This window comes from Ornithorhynchus anatinus, chromosome X2 (assembly GCF_004115215.2).
Source record: "Ornithorhynchus anatinus isolate Pmale09 chromosome X2, mOrnAna1.pri.v4, whole genome shotgun sequence".
Classification (NCBI taxonomy): Eukaryota; Metazoa; Chordata; class Mammalia; order Monotremata; family Ornithorhynchidae; genus Ornithorhynchus; species Ornithorhynchus anatinus.
Window position 1 is genome coordinate 4,302,191 of NC_041750.1, and position 15,312 is coordinate 4,317,502.

Consider the following 15,312-nt stretch of genomic DNA (forward strand, 5'->3'; position numbering starts at 1 on the left):
GAGCTGTCTGTGTGGTGCTCTGTGGGGGCGGGGCCTTGGGGTGTTTGCATCTGGTGGGGTGGCCAGGCCTGGCATCTGCTCTTCTGCTGAGGGAGGGGCAGGGGGGCATCAACCAGTGGCATTTATTGAGCGCTTACCACGTGCAGAGCACTGGACTAAGCACTTGGGATAATACAACACGATTGATAGGCACGGTACTTGCCCACAAAGAGCTTGCGGTCTAGTGAAAGTAGTGCTTTTTTCCACTGGACCTACGACGGAGACTCAGCAGTAACAATTGTGAGATTCGTTCAGCACTGCCTGGGTGTTGAACACTGTACTGAGCACTGGGGTACATAGAAGATAATCAGATTGGACACAGTCCCTATGCCACATGGGGCTCTCAGTCTAAATCACTGACGGTTTCAAGCGGAGATTGGGGGAAAAGGGAGTGATGAATTGGGACAGTGTGGCCTCGCAGAAGAGAGCCTGGGCTAGAAGTCAAAGGACCTGGGTTCTACTCCTGGATCCACTACTTGCCTGCTGCGTGATCTTGGGCAAGCCACTTCGGTTCTCTGGGCCTCAGTTCCCTCATCTGCAAAATGGGGATTCAATACCTATGTCCCTCCTGTAGAACTCGATGATCTTTTGTCTACCCCAGTGTGTAGTACAGTGTTTGGCACAGTAAGCGCTTAACCAGTGCCACAATTATTATTAATTATTAGTAGGAGTGGCTTAGAGATGGGAGAGGGCAAGTTGTGCATAAGTGGACAAGAATGGCAGATAGGTTTAAGGAGACGCGAGTTGTCGCAGGTCATTGTCCCGTGGCCGTGGACAGGAGCTGGAAATAGAAGCCAGCTCTCCTGAACCCTGGTCTTTCTGTTTGTTTTAAATGGCATCTATTAAGCTCTTACTATGTGCCAGGCACTGTAATAATAATAATGTCGGTATTTGTTAAGCGCTTACTATGTGCAGAGCACTGTTCTAAGCCCTGGGGTAGATACAGGATAATCAGGTTGTCCCACATGAGGCTCACAGTTAATCCCCATTTTACAGATGAGGTAACTGAGGCACAGAGAAGTTAAGTGACTTGCCCACAGTCACACAGCTGACAAGTGGCAAGTCAGAAGGACCTGGGTTCTAGTCCCGGCTCTGCTACTCGTCTGCTGTGTGACCTTGGGTCAGTCACTTCACTTCTCTGGGCCTCAGTTCCCTCATTTGTAAAATGAGGACTAAGACTGTGAGCCTCATGTGGGACATGGACTTTGTCCAACCTGATTACCTTGTATCTACCCCAATGCTTAGAACAGTGTCAGGCACATAGTAAGCGCTTAGCAAATACCATTAAAAAAAATGAATGGTCAGGCTAGGTGTCTGATTGACCAGGGAGTCAAAACCTTGCACTGACCTAGATTTGTAAATTATTGAGTGCTTATTCTGTGCCAACTGAACGAAGTGCTTGGGGATGTAAAATAAGAGCGAGTAGACGTGACCCCTTCCCTCAAGGAGCTTTCAGTCTACTCTGTGTAGAACACCAGAATAAGCACTTGGAAGAGTCCATTTGAGTTAGAAGATAAGATCCCTGCCCTCAATGACCTTACTGCTGTTTGTAGAAACACTGTACTGAGTGCTTGGGAGAGTCCAATGCAGTTAGCAGACAGGATCCCTACCATCAAGGAGCTTACAGTCTACTATGTGCCCTATAGTAAGCGCTTGGGACAGTACGACAGAGTTGGTAGACACATACCCTGCCCACAACGAGCTTACTAGAGGGGGAGACGGACATTAGTATAAATAAATTACGGATACGTGCGGAAGTGCTATGGGGCTGGGGGTCGGAGAAGGGGATGAACCAAGGGAGCAAATCAGGATGATGCAGAAGGGAGTGGGAGAAAAGGAAATGAGGACTTGGGAATCAGTCCAATAGTTAGATACGATCGACGCCCGCCCTCGAGGAGCTTACCATTCAGCCAACAGAGACCGTTCCCCCTCCGCCCCCCTAGTCTTCAGAGACCCTAAGTGTCCCATTCCTGGGGAGTCCTACTGCCACGGGCTCAGGTCCCACAAGCCAATTTGAACCTTTAAAAAGCCTCAGCTGGGAGACTGCCTTCCTCTTCCAGTCTTCCACCCTGCTTTCCTCTTTAGAAAACGAAACGTTGCTAAATTTGAAACACGTTGGTTTTGTTCTTCCTACATTCAGAATGTAACTACTTTTGTTGCACTGTGACTTCTAGCCAGAGATTCCCCCTCCACCCCAGGGATATTAAGTTTCAAGTTCAGCTCTATGCTAAAGCAGCAGGGAATTCCTTTTGATTTTGGAAAATGAGCTCAACAGCTAGGAATCTGGAGATAACTTACTTGGTCTTCCTGCCCTTTTTATTTTTTTTCTTCTGGGGACAATTTCTCTTCCCTGTGATGTTTCATACCTTCCTCTGCTCTGAGACCTTTTTATAATTTCCTTTTGATTCTTCCCATCTTCTGCTCTCCTCCCCTCCTGTCCTTAGAACCATTAAGCATTTTCCCCCTTAGAGAGTAAATGCTGCTGCTCTTCTTCCTCCTCCTACTATCACTACTGACTCAATAATACTAACTGGAATTTGTTGAGTGCTACTATGTGCCAAGAACTGTACTAAGCGCTGGGGTAGCTACAAGATCATCTGTTCAGACACGGTCCTTGTCCCATATGTGGTGCCCAGTCTAAGGCAGGGGGAGAACAGGTTTTGCAAGGTGAGGGAACTGAGGCACAGAGCCTTCCGTGTGTCGACTATGCCCTTGGCTGGGTACCCCTGGAATGCTTCTATACTCACCCCACCTCCACAGCACTTTTGTCCTATACCTATTCTCTGCTATACTTCAACATACTGTCATGTCTATCTCCCCGTGTAAGGTGTAAGCTCTTTGTGGACAGGGATCACATCCACCAATTCTATCGAATCAATCAACCAATCGTATCTATTGAGCACTGACTGTGTGCAAAACACCATCTTAAGTGCTTGGGAAAGTACAAAATAACAGTAAACAGACATTCCCTGCCCATGATGAGCTTACAGTCTAGGCTCCGCCACATGCTCCTGTGTGACCTTGGTCACTTAATTTCTCTGTGCCTAAATTCCCTCATCAGCACAATGGGGATTGAGACTATGAACCCCACGTGGGACAACCTGATTACCTTGTATCTATCCCACTGCTTAGAACAGTGCTTGGCACATAGTGCTTAACAAATACCATAATTATTATTAGTTGGGAAGACAGAAATTAATATGAATACATAAATTACAATAAATATGATTAATTGATTGATGTTTCTTCCTTCTACTTAGACTGTGAGCCCCCTCATAGGACCTAATTATCTTGTATCTATCCCAGTGCTTAATACAGAGCTTGGGACATAGTAAGCGCTTAACAAATACCACAGTTATTATTGACCACCTCAGAGAGTACAACAGAACTAAAATGCACGATCCCTGCCTACAAGAAGCTTACACTATATCAGAGAAGGAAAAAGAATGAAAAAGGATTACGTCCTGGTATAAGTGAAGATATTGATAAATGTGCTACAGAGTGGATAGAGCATGGGCCTGGGAGTTAGACAGTCATGGGTTTTAATGTCGGCTCTGCCCCTTGTCTGATGTGTGACCTCGGGCAAGTCACTTTACTTCTCTGTGCCTCAGTTACCTCATCTGTAAAATGGGGATTGAGACTGAGCCCCACATGAGACATGGACTGTGTCCAACCCTATTTGCTTGTATCCACCCCAGCGCTTAGTAAAGTGCCTGGCGCATAGTAAGTGCTTAACAAATACCGTAATTATTATTATTATTATGGAAAGCTTCGGGTATATAAGTGGTGCAGAAGGACTGAACAGGCAATAGGAGAGATAGAGGGGAGCTTCTAAATCAGAGGCCTCTTGGAGGAAATGTGATTTCAGAAGGACCTTGAAGATGGGGTCTGTCGAATACGAAGGCGGGGAGAGGGTTCCAGTTAGGAAGGAGGGCGTGAGCAAGAGGTTACTGACGGGTACAAGAGATGAGAAGGAGGCACGGTGAGTAGGCTGGCTTGAAAGGAATGGTGAGTGTGAGCTGGGGTGGAGTGGGAGGTGAGAGTGGAAGAGTTCCTTGGCACCCTCTTTCCCTAGGGGTGAGCCCTGTGCTGCCACCCCAGCTGGTATGTTCCATTTTGGAGGGGTTCCTAGAGGAATGAGAAGGAACGTGCTCTCCCCTCCGCAGCATCCCACAGTGCCTTGAGGGTGGGGAAGGGGGCTGGGTTATCTTGAAAATATAATAATAATGGTATTTGTTAAGCGCTTACTACGAGCCAAAGCACTGTTCTAAGCGCTGGGGTGAATACAAGATAATCAGATTGTCCCACGTGGGGCTCACAGTCTCAATCCCCATTTTACAGATGAGGTCATTTAGGCACAGAGAAGTTAACTGATTTACCCAAGGTCACACAGCAGACAAGTGGTGAAATCGGGTTTAGAACCCACGACCTCTGACTCCTAAACCCGTGTTCTTGCCACCAAGCCATGCTGCTCCTATCAAAGGGCCATGGTGGGTCTTTCCGAGTGACATGTAGAGGTGACTCCCCTTCAAGGCTTAGATTTGCTCCATTCCTTCCAGCGCTTAGAACAGTGCTTGGCACATAGTAACCGCTTAAGAAATGCCATCATCATTACTATTATTATTATTACCACTTGTCAGCTGTGTGACTGTGGGCGAGTCACTTCACTTCTCTGTGCCTCGGTTACCTTCTCAGCAAAATGGGGATGAAGACTGTGAGCCTCACGTGGGACAGCCTGATGACCCTGTATCTCCCCCAGCGCTTAGAACGGCGCTCTGCACAGAGTAAGCGCTTAACAAATACCAACGTTATTATTATTATTCCCCCTCTTTTATCCCATATTCTCTCCCCTCTCCTTTCGCCCCGCCCGTCTCCTCGCTTGGAGAGGGGCCTCCAGGGGGCGCTGTCCAGCCAGGCCACCCAGTCGCCTCCGCGCATGCGCCTTCAGCCCGCCCGGCACCTCCCCACCACGTGACTGACCCGCCTCGCGAAGGGGAAGTTTGTCCGTCGGCGCCATCCGTGGGGGGGGGGGAGAGGGGGGAGCGTTGAGAAGTTGCTGGGAGACGAGGCTCCGCCCCCCTGGAAGCGGCTCGGGTTCTGATTGGGTAAGATCGTACCACGTGACCAGGGGCGTCAGGACATGGACGACTCGGAACCCGATCGGAAGGTGGGACCCCCCCCCCTCCATCCCCCTCCATCCCCCTCCATCCCCCTCCATCCCCCTTCCCAGCTGTAGTCGGCCGCTTCCTGGGCGCAGAGCACTGTGCTAAGCGCTCGGGAGGGTACAATGCCACGGAATTAGCAGACAGGTTCCCCATCAGCGCCTGGAGGCGGCCAGTCCTATTTTGTTGAGCGCTCAGGGTGTGCAGAGCACTGTGCTGAGCGCTTGGGGGAAAACAAAATAAGAAAAAAAAACGTTGGCATTTGTTAAGCGTTTACTAGGTGCAAAGCACTGTTCTAAGCGCTGGGGGATACAAAGTCATCAGGTTGTCCCCCCCGTGGGGCTCACAGGCTTCATCCTCATTGTAATAATAATAATTATGTTGGTATTTGTTAAGCGCTTACTATGTGCCGAGCACTGTTCTAAGCGTTGGGGGAGATACAGGGTCATCAGGTTGTCCCACATGAGACTCCCAATCTTAATCCCCATTTTACAGAGAAGGAAACTGAGGCCCAGAGAAGTGAAGTGACTTGCCCAAAGTCACCCAGCTGACAAGCGGCGAAGTCGGGATTAGAACCCATGACCTCTGACCACCAAGCCCGGGCTCTTTCCACTGAGCAACGCTGCTTCTCCGAGGCCCCCTTTTCCTCTGCTCCTCCCTCCCTCCCCGTCGTCCCGATTCCCTTCTTGTGCTCTGTCCCCTTCCCTGCCCCACAGCACTTGTGCCTATTTGTACGTATTATTCTATTTATTTTATTAATGATGTGTATATATCTCTGATTCTATTTATCTACGTTGATGCTATTGATGCCTACTTGTTTTGTTGCCTGTCTCCCCCTTTCTAGACTGTGAGCCCGTTGCTGGGTAGGGATTGTCTCTATCTGTTGCTGAACTGTACTTTCCAAGCGGTTAGTACAATGCTGTGCACGCAGTAAGCCCTCAATAATTACGATTGAATGAGTGAAAATAAATACCACTGATTAATTAACAGTAAACACATTCCCTGCCCATAACGAGCTTTCTCGATGCCCGGACCAGGGCTCCCTTCCTGAGCTTTTCCTTTAGACTCATCCCGCACATCCCGGGCCACGGGTTTTGTTTTTTGGGGGTTGTTTTTTGTTTTAATGCTAGTTGTTAAGCGCATACTAGGTGCCAAGCACCGTTTTAAGTGTTAAGGCAGGTACAAGCAAATCAGGGAGGATACATTCCTTGTCCCACATGAGGCTCCCAGTCAAAGAGAGGGACCCAATCAGATAATTATTGAGTGCTTACTGTGTGCAGAGCACTGTACTAAGTGTTTGGGAGAGTAAAACAGGCACGTTCCCTGCCCACACGAGCTTACAGTCTAGAGGGGGGAGACAGACATTAATTAAAATAAATAAAATTACAGATGGAGACATAAGTGGTATGGGGCTGGGAGGGGGGATGAATAAAGAGAGCAAGTCAGGGTGATGCAGAAGGGAGTGGGAGAAATGGAAAAGAAGGTTTAGGGAAAGCCTCTTGGAGGAGGTGTGCCTTCAATAAGGTTTTGAACGGGGGGAGAGAGGGAGAACCAGTATTGAACCCTCATTTTGCAGTTGAGTTTCTAAATCAGGGAAGGCCTCCTGGAGGAAATGTGATTTCAGAAGGACCTTGAGGAGGGGGTCTGTCGAATGTGAAGGGAGGAGAGGGTTCCAGTTAGGAGGGAGGGTGGGAACAAGAGGTTAATGAAGGGTGGAAGAGATGAGAAGGAGGCACAGTGAGTAGGCTGGCTTGAGAGGAATGATGAGTGTGAACTGGGGTGGAGTGGGAGGAGAGAGAGGAAGCTGAGGCACAGAGAAGTGAAGTAACTTGCCCAAGATCCCACGGCAGTGGAACTGGGATAATAACTGGGTCCCGATCCTGGCCGGCCTGAGGTCTCTGTGGGGTCGAGAGCTGGGACCTGCTCCACCCCTGCCTCCCAACTCCCTCCTGAACACTTTGTCCCCACAGAGGCTCCGCGAGGAGGAGGATGTCCAGCGGCAGCCATCGGGGGACCCGTCTGAGGATGAAGACTACGTCCCCTATGTCCCGGTCAAGCAGAGGAAGCAGCAAATGGTAACTCATCTACCAGGGATCCGGCCAGGCTGGGAGGGGAGAGTAGGAGCGCCGGAAGGCCCCGACCCCAGAAGCGGAAGATAGTGTTGTGGGTACCACCACGAACCCAAGAGGGTCAGCGCTGACCTCCCGACCCCTCCAGCTGCAGAAGCTGCTGCAGATGCGTCGGAAAGGGACGGCCGAGGAGGAGCAGAAAGACAGCGGCAGCGAGCACCGAGGGGATGAGGATGACATCCCGCTGGGCCCCCAGTCCAACGTGAGCCTCCTGGACCAGCACCAGCACCTGAAGGAGAAGGCGGAAGGTAGTGGGCAGCTCGGACCCAGCTGGACCCTCCAAGTGGGATGATCGGGTGGGGGCTCTCCAGGCATGTAGCTCAGAGGCAGGTGGGGGGAGCTGGAGCCCACCGCCCCCGGCCTCCTGGTGATCCAGCATATGCCCCTTGGGGTGGGCAGGGCTGGGCAGCAAAGCCCCAGGGGGGAGGGTTTACCCCTCCTCGGAATGCCCGGGTTTCTTTCCCCAGCTCGGAAGGAGTCTGCAAAGGAGAAACAGCTTAAGGAGGAAGAGAAGATTCTGGAGAGTGTGGCCGAAGGGCGAGGTGAGGGCTACCGGAAGCAGCGAGAGTGATGCCTGGGGGCTTGGGGTGGGAGAGGGTCTTTGGTACTGGGGCCCTGTGGGGGTGGAGGGACGGGAACCTAGAGAAGGGGTTGAGATGGACATCTCTCTTCCTGGTAGAGCATGAGCATCTTGCAGGCTGAAAACGTGCCTTGTGCTACTGACCTGTCATCCAAATGGTTAGTGCAGCGCACTCAATAAATCCCATTACCACCAAACCAGCTCCTCTGGCTCCCTGGGGTCAGAGGCAGCTGGCCAGATGGCCACCTTGCCACCCCTCACCCTTCTCCCCAAGCCTGGGAGAAGCCGGGTGTCAAGCCGAGTGGATGTTGATCCTGATCCCTCTGTCCTGTCAGCGCTGATGTCCGTCAAGGAAATGGCAAAGGGAATCACTTATGATGACCCCATCAAAACCAGGTATTGCCCGTGGGAGGTGCCGTCCCCCTCATCCCCCCCAATCCCCAGGGAGCGGGGACCCGGTTGGGGTGGGGGAATCGACGTTTCAGGAAAGGAAGAGCTGGGATGCCCTGCCAGCTTGTCAGATCCTCGGATCTGTTTGCACCTTGAATTTGTAGAGGACTCTTAGTTATCCCAACACACTTTTAACTCCCTTATCTCCCAATACCTCTGCAAAGTAGGGAGAGATGGGGATTCTTATCCCCATTTTACAAATGAGGAAACTGAGGTTCAAAGAGACTAAGTGCCTTGCTCAAGGTCACCCAGCAGGCAAGTGGAGTGGCGGGGTCAGGCTTAGAATACAGGTCCAGTGATTCCCAGGCCTGGCCTCTTTCCCCTCGGCCCCGCTGCCTCCCATTTAAAGAACGGACTGTGGAGGACTTTGGAAATATACCTGGCTGTCTGGTCTGCCGTCTCTGGGAAACTGGCTCGTTTCTGAGGGGAATGACTCTCCCCTGGTGGGGTCAGGAAGAAACAGTGGTCCCTGGGGGTGGTCCTTCCGCCCTGACCCTGGCCGATGTCCGCAGCTGGAAACCCCCTCGCTCCGTCCTGAGCATGTCCGAAGCCCGCCACGACCGGGTGCGCAAGAAGTACCACATCCTGGTGGAGGGGGAGGGTATCCCACCGCCCATCAAGAGCTTCCGGGAGATGAAGTTTCCCGCAGGTGAGTCTCCCAAACTGCCTCGCTCGGGCAGTGGAGTGGGGGCATGGGGGGCGCTTAGAACGGTGATGTCAGTCTCAGGTGGCAGGTGGATGTCCAGTCCCTCCCCCACGCCCCCATTTAACTCTGTGTTCCCCTTCAGATCAGAGGGGTAGGCAGATCTTCAAGGCTGGGGTCCTGACCACTTGCTGCTGAGGCAACTTGGGGGAGCTAGACTCCAAGCTCCTTGAGTGTAGGGATTGTCCCTCTCATAAGTCATAATAATGATGGTATTTGTTAAGCCTTACACTGCTATAGTGCTGGGGTAGTTACAAGCTAATCAGATTGGACACAGTCCCTGCCTCACATGGGGCTCACCGTCTTAATCCCCATTTTACAGATGGGGTAAATGAGGCCCAGAGAAGTGAAGTGACTTGCCCAAGGTCCCACCGTAAAGAAGTGGCGAAGCCGGGATTAGAACCCAGCTCCGTCTGATTCTCGGATCCATGCCCCATCTACTAGGCCACGCCGCTTCTCTAACTAACACTATCGTACTCTCCCAAGCGCTTCGTCAGCTCACAATTAATTCCATCAGTTGGGCGACCCCCGCCAATTCTTGCTGTCCCATCCACAGCTGTCCTGAGAGGCCTGAAGAAGAAGGGCATCCATCACCCCACCCCAATCCAGATCCAAGGCATCCCCACCATGTGAGTGAAGGGAGGAGCGAGACGGGGGCGGGAGGGTGAGGCCTCGTCCGCAGGCGCCCGGTCTCCCCCCGGGGCTCACCGAGCGGGCGTCTGTCTTTCCGTCCGTCCGTGTGGTCAGCCTCTCCGGCCGGGACATGATCGGCATCGCCTTCACCGGCTCCGGCAAGACGCTGGTGTTCACCCTGCCCGTCATCATGTTCTGCCTGGAGCAGGAGAAGAGGCTGCCGTTCTCCAAGCGGGAGGGGCCCTACGGACTCATCATCTGCCCCTCGGTGAGGGACGGCGGGGTCCCGGGTCGGGGGGCGTCTGCCGGGGGAGGGGGTGGCAGGGACGTGGGATTGGGGGCGGTTCCGGCCCCGCTCGGGGTGGGGCAGACACGTGGGGCATTCTGTCTCCCACAGCGGGAGCTGGCACGCCAGACCCATGGCATCCTGGAGTACTACTGCCGCCTGCTGCAGGAGGAGAACTCCCCGCCCCTGCGATGTGCCCTCTGTATCGGGGGGATGTCGGTCAAGGAGCAGATGGAGACCATCCGGCAGTAAGCGGCCTCACCACGGGCACTGAACGGGCACTGGGCCACCCTCTTTTATTTTTTTTTCGTGGGATCCGTTAAGCGCTTACTGTGTGCCAGGCTCTGGGGTAGATACAAGGCGATCAGGTCGGACACAGTCTGGGCCCCAACGGGGTCACATTCTTAATCCCCGTTTTACAGATGAGGGAATGGAGGCACAGGGAAGTGAAGCGATTTACCCAAAAACCCACAGCAGACAAGTGCCATTGATGGGATTAGAACCCAGGTCTTTCTGACTCCCAGGCCCAGGGCTCTAAGCACTAGGGCATGCTGCTTCTCGGGAAACCCTTCCCGGGCAGACTGGGAGGCCTTGAGAGTTGGGACCCTGGAAGTCGGGGGAGCCGATGCCCATGGGACGGAGCGCCTTCCGTGTGCCAGGCAGTGCCCTAAGAGCTTGGGTTCAGCTCAGCAGAAAGAGCACGGGATTTAGAGGCAGTGGATTCTACTCTTGGCTCTGCTTTAGGCCCCCTAGTTGACCTTAACCTGGCAGGGCCTCAGTTTCCTTATCTGTTCAATAGGAATCAAAGCCCTGTTCTCCCTCCATGAGAGAACCTGAGCCCCATGTGGGGCAGGGACCATGTCCCCAGGGTTTAGCCGTGTGATTAGCAGAGAGTTTGCACAAGAAATGCCATCAATATGGAATTGAGATCTTAGACATGATCCCTGCCTTCAAGAAACTAACGGAGAACACTCCCCTGGGATCCTGGGGGTGGCCGTAAACACACTGTGGGCAGGCAACACATCTACCAAGTCTGTTATAGTGGAGAAGCAGCGTGGTCTAGTGGATAGAGCAAGAGCCCGGGGCATCAGAAGAACCTGAATTCTAATTCCGGCTCTGCCGCTTGTCAGCTGGGTGACCCTGGGCAAGTTGCTATACTTCCGTGCCTCAGTTCCATCACCTGTAAAAATGGGGATGGAGACTGTGAGCCCCATGTGGGACGTGGACTGTGTCCGACCTGATCACCTTGTATCTTATCCCAGTGCTTAAAACAGTGCTTCGCATATATTGCGCGCTTAACAAATACAGTTATTATTGTCCTCTCCCAAGTGCTTAGTACAGTGCTCTGCACCCAGTAAGCACTCAATAAATACCACTGATTCCACTGATTCCACATGGGGCCCCGCCCAGGTGTCTGGAAGCCAGGAACTACCAGAACTGACCCCGAGGGAAGCAGCAGCAGTCAGGGTCTGCGGGGGGTCCGGTTTCCCCCAGGTGGCCCTCCTCCTCCCGCCACCACCTCGGCCTCAGTTGTCACGGCGACGGAGGAGGCCCGCGCCCCACCGGGCAGCGCTGACCCCGGCCCATCTCCGCAGCGGCGTGCACATGATGGTGGCCACCCCGGGCCGGCTCATGGACCTGCTGCAGAAGAAGATGGTCAGCCTGGACATCTGCCGCTACCTGGCTCTGGACGAAGCCGACCGGATGATCGACATGGGGTTCGAGGGCGACATCCGTACCATCTTCTCCTACTTCAAGGTGCGCCCGCTCCTGCAGGGGGGCAGGGACCGGGCAGGGGGAGGGGGCTGCCAGTCGCCGTCGCCGCCCCCCGCCCCCCCCGTCAGCCAGCCTGACCCTGCTGTCCACCCCAGGGCCAGCGACAGACCCTCCTGTTCAGTGCCACGATGCCCAAGAAGATCCAGAACTTCGCCAAGAGCGCCCTGGTGAAACCCGTCACCATCAACGTGGGCCGGGCAGGGGCCGCCAGCTTGGATGTCATCCAGGTGCGGGAAAGGGAGCTGTGCCCTGGCGGGCCCCGAGCCACTGCAGCCCCCTCCCCCATCCCAGTTGGGTCCTTCTCCTCCCTCCCAACCCCCCTGGTGTCTATCTGGAACCCTTAAAGGCAAGAAGGAAATCACTGCCCTCCACTGCCCCGCCCCGCCACAACATGGTGGGCCTCTGGTGCCCTGAATGGGCGAGAGGCTGGGGACTCAGGCTCCTTTTTAAATTAGTTCATTCAGTCGTATTTATTGAGCACTTTCTGTGTGTAGAGCACTGTACTAAGCGCTTGGGATGATACAGTGCAACAATAAACACACACATTTCCTGCCCACAGTGAGCTTACAGTCTAGAGGGGGGAGACTCCTTAGGCGAGGGGATAGAGGCTGACCCCCTTTCCTGGTTTTCCTGACCTCTGTCTGGTGGGGGTGGGGTACAGGAAGTGGAGTATGTGAAGGAGGAGGCCAAGATGGTGTACCTGCTGGAGTGCCTACAGAAGACACCCCCGCCTGTGAGTTCCGGCCGTGGCCGCCCCCGGTGGGGGGTCCGGCACGCTCTCTGAGCAGCCGTCCCCGGGGGCCCCGTGATGGGAAGGGGAATTCCAAGGTCCATGTGGGCAGAGGCACTCTTCTGGCAGCTGTTTCGCCCTCTGTACCCTCCCCCCCCCCCGACCCTGGGATGTGGGGCTGCAGGATCCTGGGACAGAGGGCCCGGGCTCCGCCCAGGGAAGAAGCCCAGAGCCCGACGCCCGCCTCCCTCGGACTCCGTCAGGTGCTGATCTTTGCGGAGAAGAAGGCCGATGTGGACGCCATCCACGAGTACCTGCTGCTCAAGGGAGTGGAGGCTGTGGCCATCCATGGGGGCAAAGGTCAGGGGGTTGGGCCAGGGGAGAGGCTGATTCTCCCCCAGGAGAGAGCAGGGAGACCGGGGGCTTGGCAGGGAGAGAAGGGGAGAGTTGGCCCCCCAGGAAAGGGGCCGGGCACCCCACTACCACCCCACAATCCGTGACGGGCAAGGGGCCAGGAAGCCCTATCCTCTGGTGCTCCTGGGAGAGGGTGAGGTGGGGGCCGGGGAGGGGGCTGAGTCGGGGTGGATCTTCGAGTCCGTCACGTCTCCAGACCGACGGGCCTTCTCCTTTCAGACCAGGAGGAGCGCACCAAGGCCATCGAGGCGTTCCGGGATGGCAAGAAGGACGTGCTGGTGGCCACTGACGTGGCATCCAAAGGCCTGGACTTCCCAGCCATCCAGCACGTCATCAACTACGACATGCCCGAGGAGATCGAGAACTATGGTAGGGGGGTCCCACCCGCCTGGTTGCTGAGCTCATATGGGGTTCCCCCTTTTAAAACTGGGACCTTGAGCTAAAGAGCAGTAACGAGGTCTCTTGGTCCTCGGATTCTACCTGCTCCCTCTTTTCTTAGTAGGATTTCCTGCATGCTTAATGGGTACAGAGCATGTGATCAGTGGTATTTACTGAGCAACTACTAGGTGCAGAGCATTAATCTGGCTGTAACATTTACTGAGCGCCCACTGGGTGCAGGCACTGTACTGAGTACTCGGAGAAGACGCGATGCCTGGCCACAAGGAGATTACTCTCCTCTTCCCTGGCCGTGTGTGCCCGCATCTCTCCCTCCTCTCCTCTCCTCTTCTCTCTACTCTCCTCCCTCCTCTCCTGCCCTCTGTCTCCAGCCGCACGCTCTCCCCTTCTCCCTCCCAGTTCACCGGATCGGCCGTACCGGGCGCTCGGGGAACACCGGCATCGCCACCACCTTCATCAACAAGGCCTGCGGTGAGCCCTGAGTGCGGGCGGGGGGCGGGCGGGAGCTGTGGGCACCGGGAGTCCCTTGTCCCCAGGGGTGCAGCAGTGCTGAGGCAGTGACCCCCTGAGAGGGCCTGTCGCCGCCCCACCTTAGCCGTGACTCCTGCCCCGGGATGTCATTTCTATTGTTCCGAAACACTCCGACCTCACCCTGATGGAGCAAGGGAGAGCGGGTATCTCATCCCCGTTTCACAGGTGGGGAAACCGAGGCCCAGAGAGACGGTGGGACCTCCTGGCAGTCTCCCAGCAGGCCGGGGGCAGAGCTGGGACCAGAAGCCAGGTCGCCTGCCTCCCAGACCCTATTGCTGCCTCTCCCCCGGGACACCCGGGGCCTCTGCGCCCTCTGCCCGGCTCTAGGGGGGCGAGGCGGGCTGGTCTTTGATCCCGCTAGTGGTGTTCTGCTGACCCCTTCCCCTCCCTCATTTGTTACCCTTCCGCCCCACCCCGTCCCCCCAGATGAGTCGGTGCTAATGGACCTGAAAGCTCTCCTGCTGGAGGCCAAGCAGAAGGTACCCCCCGTCCTCCAGGTGCTGCACTGTGGCGACGAGTCCATGCTGGACATCGGAGGTCAGGGGGACCCCCACCCTTTCCGCGCCACCGGTGTCGGGGGGCTGACGGGTGGCATGTCATGCATTCAGTCGTATTTACTGTGTGCAGAGCACTGGACTAAATGCTTGGGAAGTACAATTAAGCAACGCAATAGAGACAATCGCTGCCCACAACGGGCTCACTTCCACAGGGCTCTGGGGATGGCCAGAGCAGGGCTGGGGCTGGGCCGGGAGGGATCCCTGGCTATACACACACACTCTCTGTCTCTCTGTCTCTCATTCCTGTAGGAGAGCGAGGCTGTGCCTTCTGCGGAGGCCTGGGCCACCGCATCACCGACTGCCCCAAGCTGGAGGCCATGCAGACCAAGCAGGTCAGCAATATTGGCCGCAAGGACTACTTGGCCCACAGCTCCATGGACTTCTGAGCCCCCGAGAGCTGGCGCCGAGGCCTCGGGGACCCCGCCCCGGGCCGGTGCCCATGCCACAGCCGAGAACTCCGCTTGTTCCTGCCCACCCCAGCCCCCTCCCTGTCCATTAAAGAGGAGGAGTGGCTGGCACTGACTGTTCTCTGGCTTGCATTTGAGGGAGGGACCGGGGATGGTGGGGGTGGGGTGTCATGTGAGGGGTGACCTAGAGGCTGGAAGGGGGCATTGGGCCAGTGTCCTGTCACTTGCGGTGTCCCCGGAAACTTGTCGCCAGCACTGCTGCCTGGCGCAAGAGCCCGAGTCACCGTCGTGTTGACAATGGGCACCACTCAGAGCTGTCGTTGTGAAAGTGCCCCTCGCCCCCTTCCCGCTCCTACCCTTCACGCCCTGGCCTCCAAGCCCCTGGACTTACCCCCGACACAGGAACCCCCCTCCAGGCACCCCCTGTTCCTTACCTCACTGACTGCAGCTGGCCCTGGCAGCGAGTGCCTGGCTCTGGCTTCCTGAATCGTCAGGCTGGGCCCCCCAGGCTACTTATCT

At 55.3% G+C, this 15,312-nt stretch overlaps 1 protein-coding gene across 1 annotated transcript; it reads left to right on the forward strand.

The window, feature by feature from the left end:
• Positions 1 to 5,106: 5,106 nt before the first annotated feature.
• On the forward strand, positions 5,107 to 14,904 carry DDX41 (DEAD-box helicase 41). Its single transcript, XM_029053434.1, has 17 exons — positions 5,107 to 5,206; positions 7,172 to 7,276; positions 7,419 to 7,578; positions 7,798 to 7,872; positions 8,246 to 8,306; positions 8,873 to 9,009; positions 9,620 to 9,692; positions 9,811 to 9,964; positions 10,094 to 10,230; positions 11,578 to 11,740; positions 11,854 to 11,985; positions 12,420 to 12,491; positions 12,752 to 12,848; positions 13,122 to 13,271; positions 13,698 to 13,769; positions 14,256 to 14,366; positions 14,636 to 14,904. The coding sequence occupies exons 1-17, from the start codon at positions 5,180 to 5,182 to the stop codon at positions 14,770 to 14,772; spliced, it is 1,863 nt and encodes a 620-aa protein (XP_028909267.1). The 5' UTR covers positions 5,107 to 5,179; the 3' UTR covers positions 14,773 to 14,904.
• The last annotated feature ends 408 nt before the right edge of the window (positions 14,905 to 15,312 follow it).